We start from the raw sequence: 19,129 nt of genomic DNA, 5'->3' as shown, positions 1-19,129 counted from the left end.
CATTTGGCTATTGTTATCTATTATTTTTTAAATCAAAAACAGTTTCCCCCCCCCCCCTTTTTTTTTTTGAGTGGGGTGGAGCAGAGGAGAACAGGGTTTGTTTTTCAGGACACTGAAGCTTGAATAGATCAGGGCTGTTGCTTTATAGAATGTCCCATATTATAATTTTGTCTCAACATTTCTTCAGAATTAGATTTGGGTTAATATTTTTGGCAAGAAGATTAGGTAACCGAAGTTATGTATGCCTCATTGCAGTGGATCCACTGAAAGGCTAAATCATTGACACTGCTAGATTCAATTATTTGACTAAGGAATATATTGTAAAAATATATTTTGTTCTTCATAATGTATTATACTTTGAAATTATAAGAATATCTTCTACCTCCAAAATCTTTCTTTTACTTTTTATTTCATTTTGTTTGCTGTCTTCCAACCAGAATGTAAGTTCCAAATGGGCAGATATTTATCTTTTTTATTCAGTGCTATATTGCCCAAGGCTGAAAAAGTGTTTGATATTAACTTGAGCTTCAATAAATACATATTCAAATAATCACTGTATTTTCAGTACAAAAGTTCTATTTTCTTAGTCTCTGTATATGAGGAAAATCAGTGTAGTTATTGGCACATAGTACAATTTGATTAATGCTCTTTTAATTTTTAAAGATCAAGGGTAAATCAATTATAATAAATAACCCTAATTTGTTTGCCTCATGTATAATGTATTAAAAACTATACCTATTTAATTATATAAGAAATAATACGTGGGGTAGGGGCTGCAGCATAGCAGGTAAAGCCATTGCCTGTACTGTTGGTATCTCATATGGGTGCTGGTTCAAGACCCAGCTGCTCCACGTCCAATCTAACTCTCTGCTGTGGCCTAGGAAAGCAGTGGAAGATGGTCTAAATCCTTGGGTCCTTGTACCCACGTAGAAGACCCAGAAGAAGCTCCTGGCACCTGGCTTTGGATGGGCCAAACTCTGGCCATTGTGGCCATTTGGGGAGTGAACCAGCAGATCGAAGACATTTCTTTCTCTCTCTCTCGCTCTCTCTCTGCCTCTCTGTGATTCTGCCTTTCAAATAAATAAATATTTTTTAAAAATAAATGAGTTGGGAGCCGGCACCATGGCTCACTTGGTTAATCCTCTGCCTTGTGACGCTGGCATACCATATGGGCACCAAGTTCTAGGTCCGGTTGCTCCTCTTCCATTCGAGCTCTCTGCTGTAGCCCAGGAAGGCAGTGGAGGATGGCCCAAGTCCTTGGGCCCCTGTGCCCACATGGGAGACCAGGAGGAAGCACTGGCTCCTGGCTTTGGATTAGCGCAGCACAGGCCATGGCAGCCATTTTGGGGGGTGAACCAAAGGACGACCTTTCTGTCTCTCTCTCTCACTATCTAACTCTGTCAAATAAATAATAAAAAAAAGAGTTACTTTAATATTTCTTTTTAAACCAAAAGATGAAGCAAAACTTGAAACTTGAATTTGAAAGACTCCCAGGGAAAATATACTTGTATTAAGGTATGGAATATATCATATGTAAATTTTTGTTAGCTTTGCTTTGGTAGCTTATATGTTTAATAGCATTTAACTAATATGATGCTAAAATATCAAATTCTTCTTTAAGCAACACTAAGCTACTTTACCTGCAATGTTTTTAATGTCTCCTTCAATCCTTCTATTTCTTTTTCTTTTATTTCTGTAGCAAGTTGAAATCTTCCCTTTAAGTAAAAAAGTATATTTCAATACTTTCTAATGCAAACAATATTACATAAAGGATAAAATGTAAGAGCCCAGGAACCAAAAATCTTTACTTAAATCCAATATTTTACAGGCTTTAAACCAGTATCTGTACTACAAAGTATATTTATGATACAGGACCAGTAGAACCAACTGTATTTTAACTAATAAGATACAGGTGCATTTGTCTTTTGACTATAAGGATATGGGAGAATTTTTAAACACCTTTTGCTAAAAATAGAGACTATAAATTATGTTATACATAGAATATTCATTGATATAATATATATTAACTATTAAATAACTAGAGAAAATATTTAGTGCCAGATAAATATATGGGTTCATTAGATGTATCTCCTCTGCACTCACATATAGACCAAGTCATTTCACTATTTTTTTTATTCAAGGAGATAATTACATTGAAATAGTACTTAAAACATACAGTTAATAGAAACACTGCAGTACAGTAGAAAGAACATTTATGTGAGGCTCAAGAGGTATGGGTTCTAGTTCCACCTTTGCCATGGCAAGTCATTTTATCCTGTTGGCCTTGCTATTGTCTACCGTAAAATGACAGAATTCAAGTTGGGTACTTTCTATTTCCAGGATTTTAAGCAATCAGTGGTCTTATTATCAATGCTCTTTTTACTATGGTGAACAATTTAATCAAATCCAATTAGCTATGATTAAATTTTTTTAAAAATTAATACATACCTTTTCTTCTTCCAAGGCACACATCTTCATTTGAAACTGATATATAATTTTTAAAAGTAAAACACAGGTTAGTAAACTGTTAACAGTGATTTACACTGGTTAATGAGACTAAAGAAACATTTAGATGTCTATGTTATTTGAACTTAATATAATATGAATAAGCTACTTCCACATTCAGAAAATAAAAGAAAAATATAAAAGGAAAAGACCAGTGACCAGAGTAAATGAACAATTTAATCACATTGTTTAGAGATACTGATAGTTTTCCCCTACAGAAGTTTTTTCCTAAATGTCTGAATATTTTATCATCTACTCCTAAATAATAGCATGTATCATTTTCTGAAGGTACAATTTCATGAAATCAGTATCATTTATATTAAATTGGTAGTATTTGATATGAAAAAAATTTAGATGTATTTGACAGTCTAGTAAGTAATGAACTCTCAAAATGACATTTTAAAACAGGAAAATGAAACCATATGTGCCAAAGGAGAATAATTTAATATTGTAAGCATCACAGAAAATGAACAAAATTGTCAAGAAGTAAAATTTTCTTTGGGAACTTCCCAACTCCTTTCCCAAATTCCTCACTTACTTATTCCTCACAAGAGCCCTGAAAAACAAATTTAGAAAAAGGACATAACAGCATTTTCTCCTCTACCTGTCAGGTAACTGAGTATTCTTACCTTGACCAAAGTCCCTTGTGATAGCAAAGACTAGATTTGCTCTCTCCAAGAGAATACTATGCCCCATTATTGACTTCTGCTTCCTACCTTTCAAGTAAACCCACAACTTTGGGCCTATTTCAGATTAAGGGAAGAAAATTCATCATTTGTTTTAAAAAATTCATACTAAGCTATCAATAACCTTAACCTACTAGTGATGTAAATTATATAGGTTGAACTCTATATGTGTATTTTTTTTTCTAAACACACATACTTGCATGAAGATGAAGACAAAGAGAGGAAAGGAAAAAGAAAGAAAAAAAAGATGGTGGGATAGATGAAAAGAAAAAACTTCCAGAGGATATTTTTGCATCAGCACATTTTCTTAAACTAATATTTCCTAAATACAGACTGAAGAGAAATGTGAGACAGTCAAAAGAGCTATAGAATTTAAATTAACTGAATGTATTGTTATTCATTTCCTTTACATTTTTTTTATTTTTTTTCCATTTTTCTACAGGTCTTTCTTCATTACTGCCAACTGATATTTATGGAGGCTTCAGCATGTGATACTTCCTCTCTTCATCCTTTACACCTGCCTGGCTGCATCTCAGCTGGTCATCAGTATTAGGACTCTATAGGGAAGGTAAGATGCTAGTAAAAGTGAAGAGAGAAAGGGGAAAGGGAAGAGAGGCAATGAGCACACACAAATCCCATTCACCTAAGTTATTTAAAGGACAAATGAGAACATGTCTTCCCATGTCCATGAAAACAGTTTTACTCACTTCCTTTACACTATCATCAGTTGTGACTCAAAGTATCTGTATTCATTTCCTACATACCAAAATACCCATTTTTCCCTTTTGTCTTCTGTGGGTATGAAGGACAGCTTGTCATAATATTCATAAGAGGGAAAGGAAATACAATATTTAAAACTGAATTATTTGTCTATCCTTATGAAATTACCTGCTTTTTAAAAATTGCCATTGCTTCCTTGTGTTGCTTTACTAATGTTTCCTTCTGATTCTGAAGAGATTCCTATTTTAAAAATTATGAGAAGTTAAAATATAAGTTCTAGCAACTCTTTCATTTTTAAATCTTAATCAGGTTCACAATTTAAATGAGAGTTAAACATTTATTGAATATATTATTTTATGCTCTGGAAATGCAACTCTAAACCAATTATTTAAAAATATTTTGCCATGAAATTTTCATACAAAAATTCTGCTTCCAACTGCTTCTCCAAGACAAAAAAATCATTACTTTTTAAACATTTAAACTCTTGGCTTGCTCCAAAACTTTGTTCAAGAACATACATTTTGGCCAGTGCTGCAGCTTACTTGGTTAATCCTCCACCTGTGGCACTGGCACCCCAGGTTCTAGTCCTGGTTGGGGCGCCAGATTCTGTCCCGGATGCTCCTCTTCCACTCCAGCTCTCTGCTGTGGCCTGGTAAGGCAGTGGAGGATGGTCCAAGTCCTTGGGCCCTGCACCCATATGGGAGACCAGGAGGAAGCACCCGGCTCCTGGCTTCAGATTGGCGCAGCACACCAGCCATAGCAGCTATTTAGGGGGGTGAACCAACAGAAAAAGGAAGACCTTTCTCTCTCTCTGTCTAACTCTGCCTGTCAAAAAAAAACCCATACATTTTAATCAAAAGTTATTAAAAATTAGTAGCCCCAGTACACAAGCACACTATAGTCCTAAGCTTTCCAGGGAAATCAGTTTTATTATGTAAGACATATGTCACCTGTCAACATATACATCCTTAACTTCATTGAAATAAGTTTTTTGCAAAATCAAAACCACCACTGAGCATTTCTGTAAAACATGTACATACACAATTACATTTCTCTCTCTCTCCCACTTTTGGTGGAATTGTATGTTCTATTTTTTACATTCAAGATGACTTTGACGCTGTTCTTTGGGGGTCAGAGTTGTGGTGCAGCGGGTTAAACCACCACCCACAACGCCAGCATCCCATATAGGCACCTAATGTGCCTGGAAAAGCAGAAGATGGTCCAAGTCTTAGGCCCCTGCCACCGACGTGGGAGACCCAGATGAAGTCCCTGATTCAAGGCTTCTGCCTGGCCCAGTCCTGGTCATCGCAGCCATCTGGGAAGTGAACCAGCAGATGAAAGATCATTTTCTCTCTCTCTCTTCTGTATCTCTACCTTTCAAATAAATAATTTTTTTTTAAAAAAAGCTTCTCTATTGCTATAATTTTCATTACTAAAAATGCCTTAGGTCTAAAAATGGCAGACACTCAAATTTTTCTGTTATTTGCCTCTAGATTTCTAATTATATTTACTCAGTAATTTTTAAAGTTTATCTACTAACCTCTTTTGACAACAGTTGCAAATTAAATACTCTTACCCCATATCTCCTCCTATTCTTTCAACAGTTATATCAAAATTGTAGCTTTAGGGCCGGCGCCACGGCTCAATAGGCTAATCCTCCACCTTGCGGCGCCGGCACACTGGGTTCTAGTCCCGGTCGCGGCGCCGGATTCTGTCCCGGTTGCCCCTCTTCCAGGCCAGCTCTCTGCTATGGCCAGGGAGTGCAGTGGAGGATGGCCCAAGTGCTTGGGCACTGCACCCCATGGGAGACCAGGAGAAGCACCTGGCTCCTGCCATCGGATCAGCGTGGTGCACCGGCCGCAGTGCGACAGCCGCGGCGGCCATTGGAGGGTGAACCAATGGCAAAGGAAGATCTTTCTTTCTGTCTCTCTCTCTCTCTGTCCACTCTGCCTGTCCAAAAAAAAAAAATTGTAGCTTTAATCAATAATCATTACATGGATTATATATATTTATATATTATGATTATATATTATTCAGTGCTGAATCACATAGTACCCCACGATGCGTTTTTTAATATGCTAAACTGTTCATTTTTCTGAGGTCAGTAATTACTTTAAAGCATTTTAATTCTCATAACTAATTTAAAAATATAATACTCAGGGCAAGATGCCTGTGTCCCACATCAGGGTAAATGAGTTTGATTCCCAGCTCCAGCTCCTGACTCCAGCTTCCTGCTAAGGTAATCCTGAAAGACAGCAACGATGGCTCTAGTAATTGAGTTCCTGCCACCCAAATGGGAGATCTGGACTGGGTTGCCAGTTGCCAGCTTCAACCCATACCAGTTCTGGCTGTTGTGGGTATTTGGAGAGTATACCCCACTGGATGGGAGCTTGCTCACTCTCTCTCAAGTAATTTTTAAAAATATAATATTGCCTCTCCCCAGATCTATCAATTGGTTCAAATACTCAGATGAGAGAGAATTGGAAATGAAAAAAAAAAAACCTGGTGTTAAATTGGAAATGGCATAGAAAATTAATTAAAAAAAATATTATGTACGATATCTGTCTTTAATGTGCTGTACACTCTTATTTAATGCTATAACTAGTACTCCAACAGTATTTTTTTCTTTTCTTTTCTTTTTTTTTTTTTTTTTTTTGACAGGCAGAGTGGACAGTGAGAGAGAGAGACAGAGAGAAAGGTCTTCCTTTTGCCGTTGGTTCACCCTCCAATGGCCGCTGCGGTTGGCGCACTGCGGCCGGCGCACCGCGCTGATCCGATGGCAGGAGCCAGGGGCTTATCCTGGTCTCCCATGGGGTGCAGGGCCCAAGCACTTGGGCCATCCTCCACTGCACTCCCCGGCCACAGCAGAGAGCTGGCCTGGAAGAGGGGCAACCGGGACAGAATCCGGTGCCCCGACCGGGACTAGAACCCAGTGTGCCGGCGCCGCAAGGCAGAGGTTTAGCCTAGTGAGCCGCGGCGCCGGCCCAACAGTATTTTTTTCATTTCATGTTGCTATATGGGGGCAAACTGTTGAAATCTTTACCTAATATATACTAAACTGATCTTCTGTATATAAAGAGAATTGAAAATGAATCTTGATGTGAATGGAAGGGGAGAGGGAGCGGGAAAGAGGAGGGTTGCGGGTGGGAGGGAAGTTATGGGAGGGGGGAAGTCATTGTAACCCATAAGCTGTACTTTGGAAATTTGTATTCATTAAATAAAGGTTTAATAAATGAAACAAAAACAAAAAAACACCAAGCAAACAAACAAAAGAATGGAGAAGGTAAAGTGAGAAGATCCCAAGAATTATATACGAAGTCCCAAACTGCACAGGAAATCAGATATATTTAGAAAAGTTGTGGAGAAGGCTATCTCCAGCATTTTTCCTGTGAAAATAAAATAGTTTATAATCCAGTCCTACAAGCAAGGAAGGAAAAGAGTAAGTTCACAGAAGACTTCAGTGAGAGGTTATTTGAAGAGTAAATTCTGAAGATGTGACTTCTACCTCTCTATTCACTTTTTGTGAACAGCCGTAAATCCAAATACAGGATATTTCATATGCAACAAAATTGGAATCTATTACCAGATCTCCAAAATAGGCTTAAAAAAGCAGAATAAACTTACAGATTAAACAACAAAATGCTCCCACTATACTCATCAAGCACCAAAAGAGAGAGCCTCTTAGTAAAGACATCTGCTATGAGCAGAAGAAAATGGGAAAAAAAAAAAAAAATGAGCAAATCAATGGCACTACTGTGGGAGGAAAACATGCTCAATTTCTTATTTTATCCTCAAACTTGTAAAGAGAGATTTCTCAAAAGAGTAAAAAGACTGACTCCTTCAGGTCAATGAGCTACTTAGACAGTGGGCACCTTTAATAATCCATAGGAACTCTATTTCAGCCTGTGAGTGTTACTATTGAGTGTCCATGTGAGAAGTAGTTTTTCCTTTTTTATCATACCCATTAACTTATTAGATAAGTAAGTATTACATAATAAGAATTGCAAAATTAAACTCTCTCCTGGTATTTTTTTTTTTTTTTTGACAGGCAGAGTGGACAGTGAGAGAGAGAGACAGAGAGAAAGGTCTTCCTTTTGCCGTTGGTTCACCCTCCAATGGCCGCCACGGTAGTGCGCTGCGGCCGTCGCACCACACTGATCCGATGGCAGGAGCCAGGTGCTTCTCCTGGTCTCCCATGGGGTGCAGGGCCCAAGCACTTGGGCCATCCTCCACTGCACTCCCTGGCCACAGCAGAAAGCTGGCCTGGAAGAGGGGCAACCGGGACAGGATCAGTGCCCCGACCGGGACTAGAACTCCGGGTATTTTTTTAAGATCTGTGGGGGCTTATATATTCATAATCTTATCATAGCTAATTTGGACACTGACTTACTGATACCTTGTGAACGATCAAGCCAAATTGAAGATGTTCATGAAGTGACATTCTTTGTAGAAAGTGTTCCTGATGTTGACTTGAGTGTTCAGTCTGACCCATCTAAAGCTGTACCTACCTTTACAAAATACCTTAGAACCAGAAGCCAAAGAAGATTAAAGCCAATAGTCCAACAGCCTTAAAAGAATCCTACCTTATGCCAGTCTTTAAACATTGTAGTTCCCCAATTATGAAACCCAAGGTATAAAGAAAAAGATTTGTTTGGATCTTGAGGTCATAAATAAAATAACTGTTTCAGCAACTTCTTTGTGGTACTGAGTTCAAACCCTTTTATATTCAGTGTTACCCTAAAATACATTACTTTAAGAGGCAGCGCTGTGTGTGTAATGGGTAAAGCAACCACCTAAAACCCCAGCATTCCTTCCATAAGAGCACTAGCTCAAGTTCCCTGCTAATGAGTCTGGGAAAGCAACAGAGGATGACAAGGTGCTTGGGTCCCTGTACCCACACGGGAGACCTAGAGTAAGTTCTGGCTCCTGGCTTCAGCCTGGCCCAATGGGAGTGAACCAACAGATGGAAGATCTCTCTCTCTCTCTCTCTCTCTCTCTCTCTGTAACACTACCTTTCAAATAAATAAATTTTTAAAAATACATTATTTGGGACCAGAGCTGTGGTGCAGTGGGTTAAAGCCCCAGCCTGCAGAGCCAGCATCCCATAATGGGTGCTGGTTCGAGTCTCAGCTACTCCTCTTCCAATCCAGCTCTCTGCTATGGCCTGGGAAAGCAGCAGAAGATGGCCCAGCGTCAGAGACCTGGAAGAAGCTCCTGGCTCCTGGCTTCATGTCAGCTCAGCTCTGGCCATTGCAGTCATTTGGGGAGTGAACTAGCAGAATGGAAGACCTCTCTCTGGCTCTAACTCTTTCAAATAAATAAAATAATTCTTTAAAAAATACATTACCACTACAGACACATGTTCTACTGTCTATAGTGTCCAATTAGATCAAGATAGTTAACATCTATTTTTTTCTGGGAAAGTTAATTTACCTTGTCACAGTTGTGCTTAAGCACTTACTAAAGATCCTTAGAGACCTAAAATTTTCCTAAACTACACCTATATAATATGTGAACAATGGAGTGGGCTTTGTACTAGTGGTTAAGAAGCCAGTTAAGATACCTGAGACCTCTACTGAGCTCCCTGGTTTGATACCCAGCTCTGACTCTCAATTCCAGCCTCTTGCTAAAGGAGACCGTAGGAAGCAGCAGGTGATGGCTCAAGAAACCCACGTAGGTTCCTATTACCTACACAGGAGACCTGGATAGAGATCCCAGCTTCTGTACTCCACCTGGCTGTTGTGAGTATTTAGCAGGGGTGGGGATGAACCAAAAGTTGGGAGGGCTTTCTCTCTAATAATAATAAAATTTAAAAAACAAAACGATACTTGGGGCCGGCACTGTGGCTTAACAGGCTAATCCTCGGCCTTGCGGCACCGGCACACTGGGTTCTAGTCCTGGTTGGGCGCCGGATTCTGTCCCGGTTGCCCCTCTTCCAGGCCAGCTCTCTGCTGTGGCCCAGGAAGGCAGTGGAGGATGGCCCAAGTCCTTGGGCCCTGCACCCACATGGGAGACCAGGAGAAGCGCCTGGCTCCTGGCTTCGGATCAGCACGATGCGCCGGCCGCAGCGGCCATTGGAGGGTGAACCAACAGCAAGAAGGAAGACCTTTCTCTCTGTTTCTCTCTCACTACCCACTCTGCCTGTTAAAAAAAAAAAAAAAATACTTGGACAAGTTTTAGCTAAGTTTTTTTTTTTTTTTTTTTTTTGGCAGGCAGAGTTAGACAGTGAGAGAGAGAGACAGAGAGAGACAGAGACAAAGGTCTTTCTTTTGTTGGTTCACCCCCCAAATGGCTGCTACTACTGGTGTGCTGCGTCGATCAGAAGCTAGGAGCCAGGTGCCTCCTCCTGGTCTCCCATGCGAGTCCATCCTCCACTGCCTTCCTGGGCCACAGCAGAGAGCTGGACTGGAAGAGAAGCAACCGGGACAGAATTCGGTGCCCCAACCGCGACCAGAACCCGGGCTGCCAGTACCTCAGGCGGAGGATTAGCCTAGGGAGCTGTGGCGCGACTAGCTAAGTTCTAAAGATGAGAAAAGCTCTAAGACTAACTCTATTTATTATTATTATTTTTAAAAAGTTTATTTGAAAGACAGTTACAGAGAGAGATAGGAAGAGACAGAGAGTGAGCTTCCATCTGCTGGTTTGTTCCCCAGATGGCCACAATGGCTGGGGCTGGGCCAGGCCAAAGCCAGGAGCTTCTTCTGGGTCTCCCATGTGGGTGCAGGGACCCAAGCACTTGGAACATCTTCTACTGCTTTCCTAGGCACATTAGCAGGGAACTGGATCAGAAGTGGAGCCGCTGGGATGGGATGCTGACACTGCAGACGGTGATTTAACCCACTGTGCCACAGCACCAGGGGCCTTCCTAATTGTCTTTAAGCTTTCTACCTAATTGTACTTCCCTTAATACTCCAACAGAATTCTACAGAAATCATCAGGGTCCAACTCTTTATGTCTTAATCTCAGAATCAGTGGCAAAAGCCACTTTCTGATCAAATGACAATATTAGCAGCAGCCAAACTAGGACAGGCTTCCACTGATTTGGTTTAAAGATTGGGTTTAAACTTGATGATTCTTCATACTATACAATCCTTGTTGCTCCTTGAAATACGTTTCTCAGCAACCAAGTTCATCCCTATGAACTTCTGTTATGGGAAGCAGGTTTCTCAAGCAGTGTCTTAACTGCTGTACCAAATGCCCACTCTGAAGTTCTTTTTATATTTTTTTTTAGTTATTTTTTTTTTGACAGGCAGAGTGGACAGTGAGAGAGAGAGACAGAGAGAAAGGTCTTCCTTTTTCCGTTGATTCACCCCCCAATGGCCGCTGTGGCCGGTGCACCATGCTGATCCAAAGCCAAGAGCCAGGTGCTTCCTCCTGGTCTCCCATGCGGGTGCAGGGCCCAAGCACTTGGGCCATCCTCCACTGCCTTCCTGGGCCACAGCAGAGAGCTGGACTGGAAGAGGAGCATCCGGAACAGAATCCAGCGCCCCGACCGGGACTAGAACCCGGGGTGCCGGCGCCGTAGGCAGAGGATTAGCCTACTGAGCCATGGCGCCGGCCTTTATATTTTTTAAACTCTTTCTATTCCTCAAAAAAGGGGAAATCCATAATGAGCTAGTTACTGAGCAATGAATGTGCCTCAAACACATTTATTAGAAACTCTCCCTAAATTAAATCTATGTTTAATCTTATTTGTTGGTAGGTCAGACTTTGAAACTGAAATGGAAAAAATATTAGGCAGGATACACTGCAACAGTCTGAACTGACCCCTAAATTATCACTCATTACCAGAGGTAAAAGAAACCCAGATGACAGAACTCATCCTACTCAGCAAAGTTTGCCAACTGTTAAGAGACAAGAGGATTAAATTAACCCTAGTAGCAGCTATGCCTTTGGAATACTGTAGAGACAATGAGAGTTCCTAGCCTTACCAGAAGTCCCAATTTCAAATGGTCAACAATCTTAAGGGCTCCAATGCTTCCTAAGGAGGTGGCTATCATAAACCTACACTAAAAAAAAAAAAAATAACAAAGATAAAGGAACTGTCCTAATCTTATGACACACTGTCCAGGCCCCTGTGATACCCCAAAATCCAAATTTTTGGAAAGATCTAAAAAGGCTATTTTGGAATACCCAAAACTGGCTCCAAATTCCACAAAGAAAACATTGTAAATTGCACAAAGAAAATCTCTTGCAGGACACTTTCAGGACAGACACTTGGTGGCACCAGAGGACCTCAATGGAACTTTGCAAAACTTACTTGAAATTACCAACTGAATGAGGACAAATGACACTACACTCAACTGGCACTGGTGAGATATTTTATTGAGATGCTGAGTATCTAATCTGTCATCAACACCATCCCAGTGAGATTGTCACTCTTGTAAATTCAAGTCCCAGGATCCCTATACACACCGTACAAATGGATTTTCTTTTCTTTTTTTTTTTAACTTTAATGAATATAAATTTCCAAATATTATATTTAATGAATATAAATATATAATGAATATAAATTTCCAAAGTACAGCTTATGGGTTACAATGGCTTCCCCCCCATAACTTCCCTCCCACCTGCAACCCTCCCCTTTCCCGCTCCCTCTCCCCTTCCATTCACATCAAGATTCATTTTCAATTCTCTTTATATATAGAAGATCAATTTAGTATATATTAAGTAAAGATTTCAACAGTTTGCTCCCATCATGAGCTGCCAAGGCTATGGAAGCCTTCCGAGTTCGCCGACTCTGATCATATTTAGACAAGGTCATAGTCAAAGTGGAAGTTCTCTCCTCCCTTCAGAGAAAGGCACCTCCCTTTTTTTTAAGGGAAAGGGTTTATTGGGGAACACCCAATAGACCAAAAAGCTGATTCGAGCCAAGACTGGGAGAAAAGTCACTCATCTTTTGTAGGTAGAAGGGTTTGTCTGTAGAGAAATATTGAACAATTATACAGCATTAAGTGGGGAAGAGGACCATCAGTACACACAGGTTGGGAGTAGAGCCATTGGAGGTAGAGTAGAGGTTATGATTACAAAGAAATGAGGCCCAAGTGCGCTAGACAGGGTCTAGAACAAAGGACAGAGTCATTATTAGAGGAGCTAAGAAAGGTGCTGTCTAAGCTACAATTAAGTTTTCTGATTGAGAGGCAAATAGAACCTGACATAAGGGGCTTGATAATAATCTGTTGGGCTTTAGGCCTTGTAAGTTAAGAGGCCCAGACCTATCTATCTCTTCACATGGGGTATATCCTAAGGGAGGTGTGAACCTCCTAGGGGAAGGCACTCTGTTGACTTTCATTACTTGGCTGGCCTGGGAGGAGAGCTGGCCAGGTAAAGGCAGGGGGCATCTCTAACAAGAAATTTACAGTTCTGCCTGCAATGTTGCTGACCCTACGTGGCCATCCCCGCAGTTGCGGTGGTCACTTTGGAAGCGGGGCTGAGTGAAGGGCTTTTCAGCTTAGAGCCAATAAGATCTGTGGCTCTGACCTGGGCACCCTTCGACTCCAGGGCAGGTCCATTTCCAGTGATCCAACTCTTGGCAGAGCTGCCAGGGCTCTTCCCAAGCTGACTTCTGCTGAAGCCCAGGCTTACCACATTGAAAGCCACTGCAGTAGACTGGCCTGTTGGGTCTCCTTGAGGGCAGATCACTGTACAGATCAGCCATTAATAGGCCTGCCACCCATTGCTTCTGATGCCTAGCTTTCTTTTCCTCCTGGTTTTTCTTAAAGCCGACCAGAGGATGCAAGTCAAGGGAGTGCCCAAGTCCCATCCTTAATCTTCGGTGGCCTGAACTACAAGTCTATAGTCACAGGCATGTTCTGTGGTAGTTTTTCTAAGGTAGACAATGCCCATGAGGAAAATTATATTCTCACTTTAAAACTTTCTTTCCCTTTGGTCTGAAAGGGAGGTTTTTTCTACTTACTGTTTACTTCGCTGATGGCAAAGTAAATCTAGCTATGAAATTATAATTTAAGCTCTTATTTTGGCTATGCTATTACAGAAAAATGTTAGCCATCTCTTTTATAAGGTCTAAAGATTAAACTGTGCGTCGTACAGATTCCTTCATAATAAGTTTCCTACCTTGAAGAGAATAGAGAAATGAAAGAACAAGTTGGGCTTAGAATAGAGAAATGAGGGAGCAAGTCCTAGATCGCTTGCTGACAATAGCAATATCACATGAAAACTTAGCAAACAGTTTCAACCATTAGATAACAACTTAAGAAAACATTTACCAGAAGGTCCAATGCCTTCTATAAATTTTAACAATCATGTATTTGGAAACACCTCTTAAATATCTAACATGGTGTAGTTTGTTTAACCAGTAAACTTAAGCACAACCATATAAAATGTTTTTAGTTTCTTTCTGCCAACAAGTATAAAACATATGATGCAGAGATTCAGCTCACACGAATTAAAATGTATCTTTGATTAATTTTAGCAGCTTAAATTTATGGACAATCTTATCTATAAGCCAATTAAAATAAAACCCTTAATAAAATTTTCCCATGTGGACATACAGTATGTACACACATATAACCTAAAATAGACCAATATAGCAATTTTAATAATAGCTTTTGAAGTCTTTAAACTCTTTTTGTAAATTGCCAATTGATTTGAATTGCTTTTTGTTTTCAGTAACCTCAGTTAACCATACTTTCTCTCAGTTGGTACTGTTAATACGTTATTGGCTTCATCTGTTTACAGAGCCATCCCAAAGTACTGAATACAATAGAAGTGGCTGGAAAAACTCCATAGGAACCTGTAGGAGGACAGCTAAACGCAGAACCAACAACGCTTTAGTTTTGTGAGCAGCAAATCATATATAACTGTGGATGACAAAAGACTTTAAGTTGCCATGTTTAAAATTATAAACTCATCAACCAACAAGAGGAACTTGCTTACTTCACAGTATTTTTGAAAGCACCTGTAGGATTTTACAATATTTAACCCTTTAGGCCTCTGGGGCTTTCTCATTAAGATAACTATCATGTCTAGTAACACAATTAGGATAACATTTTAAATAAGGTAACACAAATTTTAGCCTGAGCTTTTTTCATTTCCGTTGGCATGGTATATCTTCTTCAAGCCTTTCACTTTCAGTCTGTATGCATCTTTGTTGGAAAGATGTGTTTCTTGTAAATAGCAAATAGGTGGGTTTTGTTCCTTAACCCAATCAGCCAATCTGTGTCTTTTAACTGGACAGTTCAGGCCATTAATGTTCAATGTGACTATTGGTAAGTAGTAACTTTGCCCTGCCGTTTGCCAAAGATATTTTCTAATATATACTTTGAGCTTCCTGTGATCTTTTGCTGTGAGGTTTCCTTCCTTTACCTTCTTTCATATTAATGACCGTGTTTCTGTGTTTCTGTGTGTAACACATCTTTAAGCATCTTTTGCAGGGCTGGTCGAGTGGCAACAAATTTTTTCAATTTCTGTTTGGTATGAAAAGTCTTTATTTCACCTTCATTCACAAATGAGAGCTTTGTAGGATATAATATTCTGGGCTGGCAGTTTTTCTCTCTTAGTACCTGGGCTATGTCTTGCCATTCCCTTCTAGCTTGTAGGGTTTCTGATGAGAAGTCTGCTGTGAGTCTAATTGGAGATCCTCTGAGAGTAATCTGACGTTTCTCTCTTGCACATTTTAGAATCTTTTCTTTATGTTTCACTGTGGTGAGTTTGATTACAACATGCCGTGGTGAGGATCTCTTTTGGTCATGTTTATTAGGGGTTCTATGAGCTTCCTGTACTAGGATGTCTCTGTCCTTCTCCAAACACGGGAAGTTCTCTGCAAGTATCTCACTAAAAAGACCTTCTAATCCTTTCTTTCTCTCCATGCCTTCAGGAACTCCTAGAACCCAAATGCTGGGTTTTTTAATAGTATCCTGTAGATTCCCAACAATATTTTTTAGATTTATAATTTCCTCTTCTTTTCTTTGGTATGACTGTATACTTTCCTGTGCTCTGTCTTCTAAGTCCAATATTCTCTCTTCTGTTTCACTGACTCTGTTTTTAAGGCTCTCTAATGTGTTTGTCATTTGATCTAGAGTTCTTCATTTCATTTTGATTTCTCTTCACTATCACACTTTCCTGTTCTACTAGTTTCTGAGTTTCATTTTGATTCCTCCTTAAGATTTCATTTTCTCAAAGGAGATTTTCTATCCTGTCCAGTAAGGAATTCCGTAGCTCAAGCATTTGTTTTTGAACACTTCCGATTGTTCTTATCATAAATTTTTTGAAATCTGTATCTTGCATTTCTTCCATTTCATCATCTTCATAATCTTGGCTTGGGGTGTCTTGTTCATTTGGGGGCGTCATAATGTCATCCTTGTTCTTGTTTTCTCAGTTTTTGCGTTTGTTGGTTGGCATTGTAGAGATATTCTTTGGATTCTCCTTCCCTCGCTGTGGTGTTTTTTCTTGTTATACTATGACTGTATTAAGTGGACTGTCTACTTTTGATGGAGCCTTAGAGGCTTGAAATAGGTGTGGCCTGAGAGTTCTGTTAGGTTCCTCAGGGTTAAGCGTGTGCCAAAGGTGACACTCCCAGGTTAGGCATGGTAAATCTCTCTCTCTTTTTTTGATTCAGAAGGGAAGTAATTCCGCACAGCTGAGTGGAATTGGAGGTAGTTAGCAGGCGAATGATATACCCACAGGAGCCAGAGATCGGAAGCTCTTTCCCAAGGACCACCACCACAGGAATCTCTGCTGCCCTCAGTGTGGGCTCAAATTCTCCTGCAGTCTCCCACTGGGTTGCCAAGGTTACTGAATTGCAGTGTCTCTGGAGAGTACTCACGTGAATTCCGTGAGTTCTCTCCCCCACCGTCTCTTTTTTCACAGTCTCAGTTCATTAGCACCACACATTCACTAGGTCCTAATCTCCTTTATTTCACCACCACCCACCCCGAGTCAGGTTTTTCTGCTTGGCTGAGGGCCGGTGCAGACCTGAGGTTGCCCCACTTATGACGTATGACCAAAATGGCGCCTGCTCTTTGTCTTGCTCGCCTTTGAGAGGTGAGCAGAGAGAAACTTGTGTCCGTATTGGTTGCTTTTTTTTTTCCCTTCTCTCTTCTAGTTAGCCAGGTGAACTTTTCCCCATGGGGTTTCAAGCCTCGTTCCCTCTAGTTTCCTCTTTCCGCTTGCCCGCCAGTGTCTCGGGCTTTTGAGGTTTGGCTCACCTCGCATTCCAGCACTGGTGTGTTGATTCCGCTGCTGGTGTCCTGAATCGTGGGCTCCCACACTCTCCACGCAGGTCCACTGTGAATCACTAGTTCCAGAAGAGTTTCCTCTGCTGTTTCTTCCCCTACTCTTCCTTGAACCTGCAGTATTTCCACTTTTATTAAACTGTCTCTTCCCGGGCTATCAGTGTGCTCCCTTCCTATTCCACCATCTTCGTGATTTCAAATGGATTTTCTAAAAGTAACTCCTGCAAAGCATTCTGAATATATTCTTAACACTGCTTACTTCTCCTCAAGATGGACTGAAACTTTTTCTTGCCAGAGAGCTACAGTTCTTCGGCAAAAAAAAAGTTGCTCGATTTTGTGTTCCCAACGCAAGTCTCCCCGGGAAAGGCTTTCATTTTTATTGCAACTATTTCCAAAGCTTTGTCATTTATTTAGAAAATTCACTGCCCTCAACATCCTCAATCTTGAGGCAAAGGGGCTAATGGCACACTAAATCATGTGAACAGGGGGAAGAAGGGAGGACAGGGGCAGCACTGTGGAGTAGCAGGTAAAGCCACCGCTTGAGGTGTCAGCATCCCATATGGGCACTGGTTCAGGACCCAGATGCTCCACTTCCAATCTAGCTCCCTATTAATGCACCAGGGAAAGCAGCAGAGGATGGCCAAATACTTGGGCCCCTGCACCCACATGGGAGACCCAGAAGAAGCTCCTGGTTCCTAGTTTCAGATCAGCCCAGCTCCAGCCATTGTGTCCATTGGGGGAATGAATCATCAGATGAAGATCTCTATTTGTATGTCTCTCTAACTCTGCCTTTCACATAATAAAAATAAAAGCCTGCCTCCTTAGCGCAGCAGGCAATGCATCAGTCTCATAAAAATAAATATAAAAAAACTCATATGACCAAAAAGAGTATCTCCCAACTTCCAAGACCATGAAGTCTATGCTCTCCTATATTCAGTGGCTGTCACCATACAAACTTGTTAGACACTGCCCTATGAAGTTGGCTTTTGGACATTTCGTTACTTTAGACAAACCTAGTGAAGTATTCCAAGGGACTCATGCAATTATATTTTAGCTTTATTCACCAACAGATAGAAGCTGCCTTTCCTCTACATGTCCTAAAACTCAGAGACAGTGTCTTCTGGAATGGAACAGTGAGACAGAGAAACACACACACATGCACACACCTGGAAATCATGCTGAACAGAATCCTATCAAGTACTCTGACTGCTAAACTCTAGGGCATAGATCCTTGGATTCATGTCTCCTGGAAACCTAGTATCTGTTTATCCTTCTCCAATACCTGGACTGCCAATCCAACAAGAGATTTTAAATTAAGAAATCTTAAGAAAACTTCAGAAACAATTTCACTCAAGCTTTCTGAATCAAGAAGGAAACTACATGATATAGACAAGCCTCTACCCAAGTCTACAAAATAAAATTTAGAAAAGAGGTCAACAAAGTTGGACCTAGGGGCCAAATATAGCTGGCTGGTTTTGTACAGCTTGTGAGCTGAGAATAGATTTTACATTTTTAAGTTGCTAAAACACAAAAAATATTTCAAGTCCCCTGAAAATTCCATAAAGTGAAATTTCAGAATCCAAAATAAAGTTTTATTGGAGCACTACCACATTAATTCATTTAAGTACTTTCCATAGCTGCTTTCACACAACCAGCCATTTCATGGTTGGGACAGAGACCAAATGGCCAAAAAAGCCTGAAATATTTACTGTATGACTTTGAAGAAAAACCTTGCCAACCTCCAATCTAGATAACCAGAGCAACAGACTACAGTGCTTTGGCTTGCAGGCCTTTGTTCTTTATTTTCCTAAATATGTGTTTTCCTTTTTGTTAACAACCCAGAAACTCGAGGCTGGTGCTGTGGCACAGCGGGTTTACGCCCTGGCCTGAAGCGCCAGCATCTCATATGGGTGCTGATTCAAGATGGGAAATGCAGCAAGTACTTTCTATGAAAGTTCCTGTTTTTCTACAAGTTTGTAAAGTAAGGTAGGAATCTGGCTTTAGTTACCCTCAGATGGAATGCAG

At 40.5% G+C, this 19,129-nt stretch overlaps 1 protein-coding gene across 1 annotated transcript in view; it reads right to left on the bottom strand.

Moving 5' to 3' along the window:
* Window positions 1-19,129, bottom strand: part of CCDC73 (coiled-coil domain containing 73) — a 142,819-nt gene that overhangs the window by 96,202 nt on the left and 27,488 nt on the right. The window contains exons 3-5 of the mRNA XM_062196348.1: window positions 4,080-4,151; window positions 2,449-2,484; window positions 1,641-1,715 (exon numbers count right to left, since the gene is read on the bottom strand). Coding sequence (XP_062052332.1) covers window positions 1,641-1,715; window positions 2,449-2,484; window positions 4,080-4,151 — 183 coding nt within the window. The remainder of the gene's footprint in view (window positions 1-1,640; window positions 1,716-2,448; window positions 2,485-4,079; window positions 4,152-19,129) is intronic.

The sequence above is a fragment of the Lepus europaeus genome, chromosome 7 (assembly GCF_033115175.1).
Source record: "Lepus europaeus isolate LE1 chromosome 7, mLepTim1.pri, whole genome shotgun sequence".
Classification (NCBI taxonomy): Eukaryota; Metazoa; Chordata; class Mammalia; order Lagomorpha; family Leporidae; genus Lepus; species Lepus europaeus.
This window is presented reverse-complemented; position numbering and strand designations above follow the sequence as displayed.